Raw genomic sequence first — 16,525 nt, forward strand, 5'->3', positions numbered from 1 at the left:
TTTTCTTTTTTTCCAAAATAAATGTTATTGTACAGTGTTACCAATAAGCTAACTGTTTATTTGCGAAAACTTCACCTCATTAAACAATCAGGAGCCGAGCATTAAAGTGGTTCAGTGTGGGGATGAACCGTCCAGCCAATCAGAATCCTGGGATCCTCCTCAGTCCTAAAGCACATGCAATATATAAATTCTCCATCGACTGTGAAGTCTGCAAGTCATAAAAATGCTCGACTCGCTGACGTTTCTGTTTGAGAAGTTCTTTCTTCTCTCCAGCTTGAATGTGTTTAAGAGTCTGTGGCGGGAGGATCCGGTGAGATGCCCGGTGCTCCGGAGAGGAGACCTGCTGGAGGTGCAGCGCGCGCTCTTCATTCATTACGGCATCTGTCTGGGAGAGAACAGGGTGGCACACCTGATGCCTGACATCATGCCCGTCCTAACCAGAGACAGACAGCTCATTAAACCAGTCGTCACTAACAAAAGACTCATTTTAGGCTGCATTTACAGAACCGCGAGCATTCGCGTCGACTCGGTCGAAGACTTCGCATACGGTGCTCAGATTCTGGTGAACGATATGGATAAGAAAGTGAAGTGGAAAGCGCTGGCGAGCGAAGAAGTGGCGAGGAGAGCAGAGAAGCTGGTCGGTGACTTTCCCTACAGTTTATTATGGAATAACTGCGAGCATTTCGTGACGTACTGCAGGTACGGGACAGCTGCGAGCCAGCAGACAGAGAAGGTGAGAGCTCTTCATCCGGGGTAAACAAGAAAAATATTATTTAGATCCAGGGTTGCAAAGGGGTGGAAAATATACAAAAACGTTCAAAAATCCCTGGAATATATATATATATATAAACATAAATAAATAAATAAATAACAATAATAATAATAAATTCCAGAAACTTTCCAAAAATCCCTGGAATCCCTGGAATATATATATATATATATATATATAAACATAATAAAAAAAAAATAATAATAATAAAAATAATAAATAAAAAAATTCCGGAAACTTTCTAAAAATCCCTGGAATATACAAAAAAATAAAAATAATAATAATAATAAAAAGATTCTGGAAACTCTGGAATATACAAAAAAAACATAAATGAAAAAAAATAATAATAATAATAAATAAACTTTCTAAAAATCCCTGGAATATACAAAATAATAATAATAATAATAATAATAATAATAATAAAAATTCCTGGAAAGTTTTCAAAATTCCTGGAATATTTCAGAAATTTTATTGAACTTTTCCACATTTGTGCAACCCTATTTTTATCTAATCTTTAATAATACAAAAATAGCCTAGAATACAGCATATGTTCTACTTATTAAAATGAATATCAAGATAGTGTGGCATGAACACCATGCACTCTAAAAAAACTTTGTGTCAGATATGGATGAACCCAAATTTTGAGTTAAAAATGTATTGTAAAAATGTAACTCAATGGATGGGTTAATCTATATTTGACTCAACGTTGGTTGTTCGAGTGTGTTATCAAAACGTCAATAATGCACTGCAATTAAATAAATAAAAACATATTCTTTATAGCATGTATTGTGTAAAAGTTTTTGTTTAAGAGTCTGCTACTGATATCTTTTAATGCTTTTTTTCAGTTCTGTGACTGTCTGAAATCCATCATTCGGGACCAGAGGAGTGTGGCCTTAACTGTTGGGATAGGAGTGATGTACATCCTGTGCTTCGGCCTGGCGCCTTCAACTACGTTACCCACAATCCTTATTCCCTTTATTCTGTGGATGGCTGGCTGAGAGACACTTTCACTGCATCACATAAAACAACTAAGCCCAGCTTTAAAGAGGACACGTACACAACAAAGCAATGCATCAGTGGAATATGGCTGTGTAAACATGCCAAGTCTGACAATGTATTTTTCCTTATGCTTTAAATAACTCATGACAACATGCCATTTACTTTGAGCCTTTACAGCCATGCTGTATACTTAGTGTTTTAAACCATACCTAAAATTGGTCAATATTGCTGTGGCTTAAAGTTACAGATTGCATGCACTGTTCACTTAAGGTGCCTTATTTTTGTATTAAGCAGAAGTTTTGTACAGATACATTTCATTACTAGTTTTAATAGCTACTGAATTATGATTCAGGACATAGCCTACCATATATTTGAACTTGTAGTTTTTTACTTGTATTATTAATAAGCTCTGACGATGCTTGATTGTGAATTTGTACAGTTTCAAATATATATTTAATAGCATAAAGAAGAGCCAGAATAAGAATATGTAGACAGAGCTATATTTGATGAATGTTATGTGTAAATAGTAGCTATAATTATGTCTGGTTATTGCTGTAAACAGTTGATTGGACTATTTTCATCAAAATAAAGCTTGTCTGACCTGTAGCTGAACCTGTGGAATTAGCACGAGGTCTATAATCTGAGCTGTGCGTTTCTGATTTCAGCATTCTTAGGCTAGATCAAAGATCTTTTCATGAAAAAATTAAATAAAATACAACAAAAAATAAACTATTTAGAAATCAGTGGTGATATGCATTGTGCAGGAAATCATTGAACCTGAAAAATAGCATTTTAATTTAATGCCAAAGCTGATTTTAACACAAGTGATGACATTAAGAATGGATTCTCTTACGTTCTATGCGAGGACATAACAGCCTCCCGCTCCGTTATTGGGTGTCCACTTTTGTTTACAAATTCCAAACAGGATTGCACAATTCCCTCCCACACAGGCACAGATTATCTCCTATTCTAATATGTCAGTGAACTCCTCTGCTCATAAATAGAGCTGAGAACAGATGAAACAAGGCATCTGGGACATTTTGTAGTAACCTTAACCACATGTGATATGAAAAGCTGCTAAATGCTAAAAAACTAATAAACAACAACAACACAGGGCTATTTTCAGAGCATTTTTTTTTTAACTAGTTCATCTAGTCTTGTATATGGAGTCAAACAGCTCAGACAGTGAATGTGGTTCATTCTGAATTTCTTGATGTCATACACACACACACACACACACACACACACACACACACTGTGAAGTGAACATCAGTTATGCATTAGGTATTAACTAACAATCACAATATTGTGGTCATCTATGGGTTAATCTTAATTATCACATACTTAAACATTTTGTTTCATATTCAGGTTTTATAAATTAACAGTTTAAGTATTATATATGAGTAAGTATTATGAATTAACACTAACACCAAAAACATAAAATAAGACCAAAAATTTAAATGTTATATATATATACGATTGACGATTGACGATTGACGATTGTTGGTTAGTGAACTAATGCATTAACCATTGATAAATGAAATAAATATTTTTTAAAGTGTGATCAAAATTTTTTATTTTATACAAAAGCATTTATGAAATAAAATGAACATGACTCTTTTACTATTAAATGTGATTGGAATCATGCTACTACATTTGCAGTTGCTTTTGAAATAATTATAACTACATTCCAGGACAGATTACAAAACAAAACTCCAATATACTCTGTAATCTGAATGAAGTCTGAAAATATGACATTCAAAATCCTTTTTATTGAATTTTCCCACAAGCATCAGACAACAGTAGCAGCCCCATCTAGTGGACAGAGATGATTCAGGCAGCAATATTTCATATGTGTCATATTTCATAATATGTCTTCATTCCCACTACATAGGCTACAGATTGTCAGAGAGAGAGAGAGAGAGGCCGAGAGAGAGAGAGAGAGAGAGAGAGAGAGAGAGAGAGAGAGAGAGAGAGAGAGAGATTTTATTTAACAGCATCGTAACCTGGAAATGTTATGTATTTCAATATGACACATTCACGGCTGCATATTTTGAGATATTTGCAAGTTTTCTCTCAAATGTAAATAAAGGAAGCTCATCTATATCTTTTAAGAAATGTCATGCATCTCTTTGTTTCATACTCAACATATTGATAAAGATAAAGAAAGAAGCTGCTTTGATAATTAAAACTAAAATCTTTGACATGCATTTCTCTTGAGTTTCAAACTGCAGAATGAAAAGACCTCCAAGTTGGAGCAAATGTGGACAATATCCTAATAAAAATAAATAAATAAATGTAACCATGATAGACATAATCACTGTATTTTACTGTAAAGTGTAATAGCTGACAGCATATGGATGAGTGGATCAGCAGCAGAAGGGAGCTGGTTATTTCTGTCTGTGTTCTCTGTAGTGTTGCTATTTCTGTTGGTTTACCTGGACATGTACCTCAGTCTTCCTGCAGAAGTGAGAGAGAATCTATACCAATTAATTACACAACCAATAAGTGACTGAAGCTGCCAGCTCAGCTCAATCAGAAAGATTTAGGAGCGGTTAGGTGTTCGATCATTTCTTTTTACTATTCATTTTTCTGCCCAAATGTCATAGCAAGCAAACTGCAATTATTATTTCAACAACATATAAAAAGAAAAAGGATGAAAACACATTCACGAGCCAGATTCTGGGCCTATGTGTTAAGGTTGAGAGACATAGAAAAGCACTTGCATATTTTCCTCCAGTTTGTTAATGTTGTGATATTAAACATTAATGAAAAATAAATAACTATGATTTCAACTATGATTCAAGGAAAATAATGCATGGTCTTTCAATACCCACGATAAACACATAATAAATAAATAAACGATTAAACAATATAATTGCTTAAAATTGTGCTTGACTTTCAAGAAATCAAGTTAAGCAACAAAAAATTAAGAAGATGGTGATGATGATAAGCAACAAAAATGATGATAAAATATAAAAAATAACTTTATTTGTGCTGCAAATATGGGTTTGGAAGAACATGAGGGCAAGTGAATGATGGCACATTTTTTGGGGTGAACTATCACTTTATGCATGTTCTTGGTCTTGATTGGTGCACGCTATCCTAAAGAGAGGGAAATAAACAAAATGCTTCTCCTAAAACGAAATAGAGTTAGAATAAGTCTCAAATACTAAAACAGGTGATGCTTACAGACACACATCTCTGTTGCTGAGGGCAGTGTATAATTCAGTTCATAGTGTTTATTAAATTGAAGATCTGGCGTGACTCTCGTCGTCATTGTTGACGTCATATGTCGATTTCTGCCTGATGTGCATCAGCGAGACAGACATTTGTCCTTTTGTCTTAATGATTACATTTCCTGACATTTGAAACCTCTTTGTACCTACCATCTGCAAAACGACAATGTGAAACAAAAAGCTGAGCAAACAATGTTGAATGTCATGCATTAAATTATGTATGAGTAAATCAGCTGTTGTTATCATTTCACGTCAGTATATGGTCTTATAGAAATAACTTTGATTAACACAGTTACTGTATACAGACTAATGCAGACTGGTATTAAATGATGCATTAATTACATATTCATAAACCTCTGATCTTTATATCAAAGTTGTAATTGTAAATCAAGCCTGATGTCAATCAAGAGTCTCGCGCGCGCTGATGGGTTGTGAAGCGCGCGCATCCTTCAGACTCAGATGTGTTTCTCTCCGTGCATCACACTCACTCAGACTCCTGTTACACACACTTCTTGATGTTTGTCGTCGGGTTACGCTTGATAAATTTGGCATGGATTCGAGCTGGGTTTTTTTCTCTTCTGCCATACTTTCATACTTTCCTACACGAGCTTATATTGCATGCAACTTCACAACTTAAAGAAGGTAAGACTCTTTCCGAAAACAATTTTCTTCCTTATTCATTTTTTTTATGCAGATCAATTCAGACTACTTTCAACTTTATGCATGTATTGTTTATCTATATAATTTACTGCACGCCCACGTGAAGAAATACCATTAAATATTACGGTGTTTTTGAACAATGACTAGTGTATTATACTGTATAGTATTTACAACAATCTGTTAATGCATGCTACAGCTTACTGTAATATTAACTTTAGTGAACTGATTAACTGGAATAAATGCTGTAGCATACTTTAGTTCTTACTACAGTAGTGTATTGCAGTATAATATACGCTATAGTAGTAACTTAGAATAATAATCTTATATGTAGTTGAATGCTACAAACCTTGATTGATTTATTAATATAAAATATGATTTAACATGCTCACATATTCATCAAGTATTAAAACACACTATGCATAAAATCAAAAATGCATGCATTAAAATAAGATCCAAATTTGAAGCATTTTTAAATTTTAACCACTGATTATGACATAAGCGTGCATGCAGCATTTCATTCATTTTTTGGCTGTATTTTTCTGTTTTGAATACTGGATAGATTTTCAATGCATTTAATTTAATTTAATTTCACTTTGCTTTTTTTTTTTTTCAGAGTAAGTAAACGAATGTCCAACATGGATATAAGAACCGAAATGAACATATCTGAAGACGAAATTCAGTCCACGAACTGTTCTACACCAGCCACTAACCAACTCGAGGGCGTCTTACTGGACGGTCTGGAAGACAGTACAAAACTGGTGGGTGTTCAAGTGATCTTGATTTTGGCTTACAGCACCATCATCCTCTTTGGCGTGACCGGGAACTCCTTGGTCATATATGTCGTGTACAAGTTTAGAAATTTACACACGGTGACTAACTATTTCATTGTTAACCTGGCTGTAGCAGACTTGTTGGTCAACACACTGTGTTTGCCTTTCACTTTGATGTACACGCTCTACGGAGAATGGAAATTCGGACAGGTGATGTGTTACCTGTTGCCTTATGCGCAAGGCTTAGCCGTCCACGTTTCCACCATCACGCTCAATGTTATCGCGCTGGACAGATACCGTAGCATCGTCTACCACATGGAAACCAAGATGTCCAAAGACATGTGCGTGGTCGTCATCGTGATCACATGGGTGGCAAGCGCGATCCTCGCCAGTCCTCTAGCTATCTTCCGCGAATATGTGACCTTTGACCTATCACCTGAGCGGACGATTCAGGGCTGTGCTGAGAAGTGGCCTGGAAGCAGTGCGGATGGCACGGTCTACAGCATCGCCATGTTCTTCCTCCAGTACGGCCTGCCGTTGTCCATCATTTCCTTCGCGTACACTCGGATCTGGAACAAGCTTCGGAATCACGTCAGCCCCGGCGGAGGCCGTAGCGATCGCCATCAGCGCCGACAGAAGACCACGAAGATGCTGGTGGCCGTAGTTGTGGTCTTCACCGTTAGCTGGCTGCCCTTTCACGCCTTTCAGCTTGCTGTGGATATCGACAGCAGCGTATTAGAAATGAAAGACTACCGATTGCTCTACACGGCTTTCCATGTTGTGGCCATGTGCTCCACGTTTGCCAACCCCATCCTGTACGGATGGATGAACAGCAACTATAGAAGATCCTTTCTGGCCGTGTTCAAGTGTGGAAGGTTGAGCAATGGAATGAGAAGGGTTTGTAGCAGCGAGACAGTAAGCGAGAAATGCACACGCAGTAAGCAAAACACAATCAGTGTGGCCTTCAAACAAGAAAACACTCTTCTGTGAGAGACGTTTGCTTTCAAAACACGACATGCTGAGGTGATATGGACAAAAAGTCTACTGTACAGAAGCATCGTGAGTAAATATTACAACTTGACGCTCAAATTGTCTGATATGTGACCCTGGAGCATGCATCATCTGAAAGCTAAAGAAATACGCTTCTCATTGATGCGTGGTTTGTTATGATGGAACAATATTTGTCTGAGATGCAACTATTTGAAAATCTGGAATCTGAGGGTGCAAAAAAAAAAATCTTAATATTGTTAAAGTTGATAGCAATGCATATTACTAAACAAAAATGAAGTTTTGATATATTTACGGTAGGAAATGTACTAAATATCATCATGGAACATAATCTTTTACTTAATATCCTAATGATTTTTTGCATAAAATAAAAATGGATAATTTTGACCCATACAATGTATTTTTGGCTATTGCTACAAATATCCCCCAGAGACTTAAGACTGCTTTTGTGCTCCAGGGACACATATTTGATAAATTTATGAGACAATTGTGGTGACTTTGTGACTGATTTGGATTTCTTTGTCGTAAATGTAATATGTATTTGGATGTGTTTGGAGTTAGCATGTATGATCTGTAAAAATAATCAGTGAGACAGGAATCTCACATTGAATATATTCTAGTGTTAATGTTCGTTTCCTGTGAAAATAAATGTTATTTTATGGAAAAACGTTCCTGAATTATTTAAAAGGTATCTGTAACACACTCATCTTTACACTTGTGATTCAACCAGGGTTATTATAGTTAGCTAAAACTAGAAACTAAAACTTCATTTAATTTAACTTGTGTACTAAAAAAAAAAAAAGATAAATATATATAAAAATAAATGAATAAATAACACAATAATAATTAGTAATAAAAACAACCATAACCCTAATTCATCCAAAACTCAAAAACAAAACTTTTATAGAATCTAAAAAAAAATAATATTTTTATATAATTTTTTTTAATAGAAAAAAAAGCAAGCAAACAAACAAAAATGCTGTTTTTCTTTCTGTTTCAGACACCGCATGTCTCACAATCAGAGCTCTCTCCAGGTTAATTTCAAGCGTGAAGCGTCTCCTTTCTAAAACTGAATACTCCTAAAACACAAACATCCTCGTTCTATCTTCTAACTTCATTAACAGCAACACGTCCATCATCTCAACTTGTCTGTTATGTATATTCATGTTCCACATTAACTGGACACAGTTCATAAAATGAGTCTTTCTATTATTTACAATTATAGAGGGCCATATGATAGCTTTCAGTTGTGATGGAGAGAGCGACTGTGTTTTTAGAGAAGCCTATGAAAAGATAAAGAGGTATGGTTTACAAATGAAATATGTTCCATCAAGATCAGGATTCCTAATTGTGATAGCCACAGGCCCATGAAGGATCAATCAGCTGACAGGAACAGAGCGATCAATACTCACCGAGCGCAAGGGAACAACATAAAAATAGAGTAAGAGGGTCTCAGAGTATAGATTCTGTCAATTACTGTCCTGTCTGTCTCCGAATGGCGCAAAAGCCACTCGTATTATATCCACAATTCAATATTGAAATCCTGTCTGTGCACTAAATGATTTATCTATAGACATCGTGCTGCATTAGGGGTTTTATTCCAAGCATGGCTTTTAGCCTTGAAGCTTCATCATGTTCACTGATGGACTGGATAACTTGTGGATTATTGTGATGTTTTTATCAGACTCTCATTCTGACGGCACCCATTCACCGCAGAGCATCCGTTGATGAGACACTGATGCAGTGCTACAAACCCGAAGAAGAAATAAAAATGTGCATTTTCCCCCTCTTCAGTTCAATAAGTGTTCATCCTGAAATATTATAAACAACATATCGTTATAAAACAGCACGATATAATAGTATAAAAGTAACTTGCTTTACAAATATTAACTATCCGTCAGATATCATTTGTTCAGTTTTGATCATTTAAAAGCCTTAGAAATGTGCTTTATTGGGTTAAGGGCCTTTATTTAGTTTGATTTATTTATGGTTCGAGTCATTCTGAAATTAAAGAACTTTGAAATAAGGCTCATTTTCCAAACGGGATTGTTTTATTCGGAGGGCTCCAGGGCGGAGGAGCCTCGTCTTGAAGAATAGCCTGAATCTTCTTCTCTTTTCTCTCTCTTTTTTGTTGAAACTCTTTTCTTTTCTGCAATAAAAGGGGGAACAGATTTTGATCACAGTATGTCTATTTTGAAACCAAAAACAGATTACTTTTGGTTTGAGAAATGCAACTTAATATTCGACATGAATGTGTACGTGTGTTTGGGAAATGAAGAAATGTACTGTAACACACCAGCCATTTGTCATACATCTCCAATGCCATTTTAACTTTCTCCTCCTTTTCATACTCCTCCTCCACTTCCTTTATCTTCTCCTTCCTGTGTTCTGCCTTGACCTTCTCTTCAATAACATCCTTCTTTCGGTCACTCCTATGTAACATGCAAAGTAATTACCAGAAAGTCTCATTAATATCAGTTTGTAATATGAGGCTTGAGTGACTCGTGCATGACCAAATGTGAGTTGATTAACTAAATTAGTGATGCATATAAATAAAAATGCATCTTTCTTACCATTCAGTGAAAGCAGAAATGCAGTCCTTCTTCTTCTCGTGTTTCTCTTTGGCCTGTTGTAGTTTCTGTCTTCTCTCAGTCTGTTTCTTTACCCGTATCCTGTCTTTAAGGATGCCGTCATGCTCCTCTTTCCACTTGTCAAAAATCTGCTTTGGGAAATGTTTAGAGTGTGATGTATTTATGCAAATGATGGAACCAAAATTGCATGTGGAAGTAAATATATTATATCTGTTAGTATAGCATAGGTTTTGTAGCTTGGTACCAAAGTGGTTTCATCGTTTTTCTCAAACCATCAGTGTATTCTGACAGCTTTTTGCCTTTTTGGAAATGCAAAATCATTAAAAAAAAAAAGAAGAGAAAGAAAAAAAATGTAGTGTAGCACCTGTAATGGATAAAAAATAAAATGAAAAAATTATTAAACACAGTGTTATAATAACCAATGAAAAAATAAATACAAGAAGCCATGTTTTTTTTTTCTTCTTGCTAATAAACTACATTTTAATAATTACCTGTTTTCCTGTTTCCTTTTTTTCATGCTTTTTATCCATTTCCATTTGTTGTTGCTTTATTGCCTCCTGTTTTTCTTTGACTTTCTTTCTAAAGCCTTCACCTTTTTTCTCTTTCCATGCATCATAAGACGCCTTTGCATCGGCAATTTTAGTAAGATTTTCCTAAAGAAGGGCAATGCCAAACATTGAATAAATCAAACCAGGATTGTGGTGAATAAAGAATTCAAATGTTCATTAAATATTACTTCGTGCACTTTCTCCACTTTTAATTTCTCTTCCTGCTTTTTTGCACTCCTTGTTATTTTTAAAGTTTCTTCTTTCTTTTTGAGCCATTCCTTTCAAGAAAGAAAACAATATTTGAGCACATTTTAGATGCATTAAAGGGGTGTAAAAATGATTGGGTGGGTCTCTAGACACCTGGTACACAGCAGCTCTCAGTGAATCTGCTGCTTCTGGAAGACGCCGGCTCTCTTCTGTTCTCTGATCCAGAATCTTCAACGCTCCCAGGTATTTCGACTCTGCTTTATAAGAGCTCTTGTGTTTTCTGGAACTGGATGAGCGAGAGCTTGAAGGTCTAATGTCCAGAAGATGTTGCTCAATATCAATGAGTTTCGGTGTTTGGTGCATTTGAGTTAAAGGTGCACTAAATAATGCTTTACTCATTAAAACATGAAACACGACAGATATGATTAAAATTATGAACATGCATATCAGTGTGTGACCAAGTGAAAACAATTTTATTATATGATTAATATATGTGACCCAGGACCACAAAAAAGTCTTAAGTTTCAATCTTTTAAAATTGAGATTTATACATCATCTGAAAGCTGAAAAATCTTCTTTCCATTCATGTATTATTTATTAGGATCAGATAACGTTTGAAAAATCTGGAATCTGAGGGAGCAAAAAAATCTAAATATTGAGAAAATCACCTTTTCAAATGAATTCTTAGCAATGCATATTTCTAATCAAAAATTCAGTTTTGATATATTTGCGGTATGAAATTTACAAAATATCTTCACACACACACACACATATATAAATATATATATATAAGGAGGCAAGATAGAAAAATATAGCTTGAGAAATAAATAAAAGAAGTGTTTAGAAATGCATAAACTTCTTGAGATAATCGTTTGACTTGGTTTGAATAAAAGTATGTTAATGCAAATGATAATATAAATATTTTAGTATTGTAGTATTAGATGAATAAAAGTCAAATGGGTTTGGGAATGACATGAGGATGAGTAAACGATTTTCTTTTAATTATGATGTCAAATTTGAAATGCTGTGCAAATATGACATGGTTAAAAATCAGAAGTCCATCGTGCACATATACAGCATGAGGTTTTAAATAAATTCACTGACCTGTCGGCTGAATTTTGGGTTAGTGTGGATGATGTGTGGTCAAGGGAACCCTGCAAACTCTTCTGTTTGGAGAATGATGAAGACAGATATACTTATGAATTATATTAACATTTAGAAGATGACATGGCACATAACTGACCTTGATTTGATCTGCTTCCTTTAGTAACATGTCACACAAAACCATCAGAACAGGATCTTTTCACCTTTAATCTGACTTACATGCTTTTCTTCAAAGGATGTTGAATAATTTCTCTCTTTGCTCTCTTCTGAGGCTGCTGCAATGAAAATTGCAAATTAAAAATTATTAATAACTACTTAACCCCTTAACTGTCACCATCCTACCTGTGCGATGCTTGGTGCTCTTTTTTGTTGTTGCCCTTTTTCAGATGTTTTAGTAATCATTATAAATTATATATTATATATATATTATATATACTTTAAAATGTTTTGGCGGTGTCCCCCCACCCCCCCCCCCCACCCTTAAGCATGCGGTGTCAAGTGTCATATTACAAAATGCACTATAGTCTTTAACAATCAAAACTTTTTATTATCTTGACAAACCAAAAACATCACTGGAAAGGTCTGAGTCTCAGGATTCCATATTTTGTTGACACTTTTTATCAATATTAAAAAGAGAAATATGTTGCATTTAAAAATTAAATGGAGTTTGGATGGCACCCAGTGGCTGTTTGTGGTATAACGCCCTAACCTCAATTTTTATCAAATCAACTTCAAATTTGGACAAAAGTCTTACATTTTAAAGCAATTTTAGAGTAAAACCTATTATGTTATATATTTATTATATATAAAACATAATAATATTAGTACAGTTAATTTTTTTCTTTACAATACATTTTAACTTCTATAACTTTTTGATATAGAAGTTAAAAGAGACTAACCTTTGGTTCATATTAAGTTTGAATAGTGTACTTATTGATACCAATATACCAAAATGTAATATCATTACTACAGTCTCTGAACATGGTTTCCGCACCTACAGAAGCTGGATACATCTGCTCTGCTGGTGAACAAAACTCAGACTTTTCGGACTGGTCTTCATCTGGACCCTGAGTCGAAAAACAAAACAAGAGTCGATCAAAGCATCTCCTAGATTTAGACCTGAGCAGCTTGTGAGATATTATCTAGCACTAGACAATAACTACACTCTTAAAAACAAAGGTTTAAAATGGGTTTTGCAGCAACGCCATAGATATATAGACATGCATGTAATTAAGCATTTACAGCATTTAAATGGGTTACTGCTGATACGTTTTTATTTCATCTTCAAGCCGTTCTCACCAGAACACTATCACTGGCAGAGGTTCGACTCTTCTCAGGAGCGAGGGCTATAGACACAGAAGACGTGTAGGCTGGGCTCTCCTCTTCTGACTGACCAAAGTCACACATATTTACTGTCCTCTGCCTGGGTTTGGGTCTGGGTGACATGTCTTGAGCAGGACAACCTGTTTACATTAAAGAAAGTGTATTTTATTTATTAGTTTCTCACGTTTCTTAATCTAATTTTATAGTGGCTGGAGTAAACAAATACCGCAGAGTCTAGGATTGAATCATTATTGCAGTGATTAATATTTTTCTGGCATGTTGTGTTTCTGATGCAGTGTGTTGCTTTTATTTCTCAGACAACCATTAACATATTGCAGGATGACAGCTCGTACTGTGAGAGATTACCCACCAAAGAGTCCTGAGCACCTTGAGCTTTGATTGTATTGTGCATTAATTAGCACCATGCAACACGACAGTATTTATTTCCATCAAGAGTTGCATTGATTTTGGGCCGAGATCGTATATTGACTTGTTGTGATCAATTTATACGTTAAAATGATTCATCATGCTCACTGAACCACTGTTTCACAACTTAAACCCGATGAGTCTTGGCATTGTCATCCAGGAATATGTTCATGTGTACATCTGACATGAATGTTTGAGAAAAAAAAGCTACACATTGCAATGTTGCAAAACGAAATATTAATTAGTGCAATAATGATCCAATCCTAGACTCTTCAGTATTTGCTTATATAAATCCGAATGTCCAGGCAATGTTCAAATACACAGAAAACAGTAGTGTTATTGGTAACTGGTCTTGCAAAGACAGTAGATCTTAAATCATGACCTGCGGAGAGTTTCGGTTTAACGCTTCTCTCCCTGGGTTGGGGAACCGGTGGTTCACCATCTTCACCAATCCTTTGGTTGTCCTCATCTTGTTCTGAAGGCAATGGCTCTGGACTTGATTCCCATTGGCTGTTCTCAGAGTTTAGTGGCAGTAAAGGATCTGACAGGCTCTTCCTCACCACAGATTCTGTCTGGTTCCTCGTCTGCATGACTGGTTTGGACTGTTCGTCCTTCTGGAGTAAAGCAGACTCTGGTAGAAACTTGTCAGATAGAGAGGAAAAAGGGGAATCCGAATGCAGACTGTACGAATTGCTTTGCGAAGGGACAGAACTATGCCGGTCATCTTCACGTTTCATGAGATGTAGCTGTTCGGAGTTCACAGGTGAGCTGTTCCTTTTGGTTTTCACAAAAGACACTTTTTTGGGTTTGACATTTTCCTCTTCATCACCCGAAAGATTGAAATCGTTGATTTTGACTTTAGCCTTTCCTGCTTTAAATTTCACCTTCTTCTGTTTTTGCATCTTAAGGAGTTTGTTGAGTATGTCTGCAGAGTTCAAGTATAAGGGTAAAGAACACATTGGAAAAACAGAAGTGCATGCATATAACTCATGTTATATAAGAGAATAAACACGCTTATTCAGGGTAAGGTCAGCGGCATGAGTAAACCATTCAGTCATGATGTTTTAGACAAGTGTGACATTGTAAAACCAACCATCATCATCATCATCATCATCATCATCAAAGTCATCCGGGTAACTATGCCTGTTGGCTCTAGCAGACACAGCTGTCTTGAGCTCATCCTGAAATAAAAAAACACGCACATGTCATAGATCTTGTCTTGATAGGCAGCTCAGCTCATTTGAGACAGAGCCCGATGTGTCTGAGTGACCATGCTTTATTTTAGAGCACGCTACCAGTAACTTTACCTGAAAAGTCGTTCTTCTGGATGTCTTAGGGCTTTTCGTGTAAGCAAGTGTTGTAGAAAAATGCTCATCATCCATCATATCCACTGTTTAAATGCGATGATTCATTACTATACAAATAAACATGCTGGTTTAAAATATAGCATTTAATAATCAGACGTTCAAACGATTCATTCCTACCGTCGTTTAAAAACATAAGAGCGTTGTTCAGCTCATCATGGACGCCATTCGTTTACACGAGTTACCAAAGCAACCACCGAATGAGAATCTAGTGCGAATCTACTACGGCGAAGGCAAAGCGCGGTGACGCTGATGTATGGCACGCGCTTTATACATTGAATGCTTCTAGCTTTACCAGTTCATTCAAATCCGAAAAACGGAGGAGCAGAACGATCGATATGATTTGTTATTATTTTGCCTTTAAAGCTTCTAAAGGACAGTATCCTACTAAAATAATGTTTAATAAAATAAAATAATATTTAAATATATTTAAATAATAAACATTTACACTGGCCATCCTGGTTAAAAGTTTACATCTCCTTAGTCTGTTGCTTCTTTTTTTTCAAGGTATTTCTTTCAGTCATATAATGTTTGTACATGGTTTGTTCATGTGTTATGCCCCTTTGTCATGACTGGACCAATTTCTGAATATAACTGAAAATATAATACCATATCTATCCACCAGGGGGAGGTAGACATCGTAAAATGTTCCTGCAAGGGACTAAACGTCAACATAAGTGAGCTACTTGATCGATGGAAAAAAGAGTAGACAGCAGATTTATCATTCTGTGTTTTGATTGTATTGTTTTGTTTCAGTGTTATTTTAATCATTGGAATACAGCAGAAGTTACCATAATGAAAAGGCCTTTTAAGAAAATTTTATTTTCTTGCAGTTGTAAATGTCAGTCAGTAAACTCTTGTTTTATTGTAAGAAAAAAATCCATAGAAAAAAGGTTAATGTCCTTGCAAAAAAATAAAAAATAAAATAATAATAATAATAATTCTGTTAAATCAATATGAAAAAATCCTTCATATTGACACTGAACATTGGGCCTTTTACGTGCTTGTCTTCGAGTGTGTGTTTATTTGTCACACACACAGAAAGTAATGTGTTATAATCTTTCCATCCAACGATCCAAGTTTTTCTTCCTGTATCTTTGTCAACAGCCTGCAAGGAGCACAAATGTCTTCTTAATAAGATCTTGACCTCTGTATGACACGATTCATTTTCTCCATCACAATCCTTTTTTTTTCTTACCTGTTCCTGTCCTGCTGTTTCTTTTCATGAGGAAATGTCTGTGATATCACTGGCACCACTGTCATCAGCTGTGTTTGGACAGCAGCTGTTTAGATCACTTACATAAACTGTATGTGTTGGTAATACTTCATAGTGACTTCCATTAATACGTCATTAACATTATTAATTTGTGTCTCATTAGAACATTCTTACCCAAGACAACTATATAAACTAGAATCATACAAACATATTGATCTGGAATTATTAAGAAATTTAAAAAAAATTATTTCAACCTGTTCATAAAAATTACTTACAATGGAAAAAGATACATCCGACGGAA

General features: G+C 35.4%; 3 protein-coding genes across 3 annotated transcripts; 2 read left to right on the forward strand and 1 right to left on the reverse strand.

Annotated features, from left to right (window-relative positions):
- Positions 1-217: 217 nt before the first annotated feature.
- LOC113100968 (lecithin retinol acyltransferase-like) lies at positions 218-1,874 on the forward strand. Its single transcript, XM_026265638.1, has 2 exons — positions 218-733; positions 1,615-1,874. The coding sequence occupies exons 1-2, from the start codon at positions 224-226 to the stop codon at positions 1,765-1,767; spliced, it is 663 nt and encodes a 220-aa protein (XP_026121423.1). The 5' UTR covers positions 218-223; the 3' UTR covers positions 1,768-1,874.
- A 4,428-nt stretch (positions 1,875-6,302) lies between these two features.
- On the forward strand, positions 6,303-7,427 carry LOC113102344 (neuropeptide Y receptor type 2-like). The gene has a single exon (XM_026265869.1). It carries the CDS (start codon positions 6,303-6,305, stop codon positions 7,425-7,427), a length of 1,125 nt encoding a protein of 374 aa, XP_026121654.1.
- Positions 7,428-9,468: 2,041 nt separating this feature from the next.
- On the reverse strand, positions 9,469-15,026 carry LOC113103816 (microtubule-associated protein 9-like). The gene is made up of 13 exons (XM_026266074.1): positions 14,952-15,026; positions 14,744-14,825; positions 14,027-14,569; positions 13,195-13,358; positions 12,890-12,962; positions 12,115-12,170; positions 11,896-11,957; positions 10,945-11,101; positions 10,773-10,862; positions 10,528-10,689; positions 10,019-10,167; positions 9,742-9,877; positions 9,469-9,594 (listed from the first exon to the last, which is right to left on the reverse strand). Exons 1-13 carry the CDS (start codon positions 15,024-15,026, stop codon positions 9,475-9,477), a joined length of 1,869 nt encoding a protein of 622 aa, XP_026121859.1. The 3' UTR covers positions 9,469-9,474.
- Between the last annotated feature and the right edge of the window lie 1,499 nt (positions 15,027-16,525).

This window comes from Carassius auratus, chromosome 1 (assembly GCF_003368295.1).
Source record: "Carassius auratus strain Wakin chromosome 1, ASM336829v1, whole genome shotgun sequence".
Classification (NCBI taxonomy): domain Eukaryota; kingdom Metazoa; phylum Chordata; class Actinopteri; order Cypriniformes; family Cyprinidae; genus Carassius; species Carassius auratus.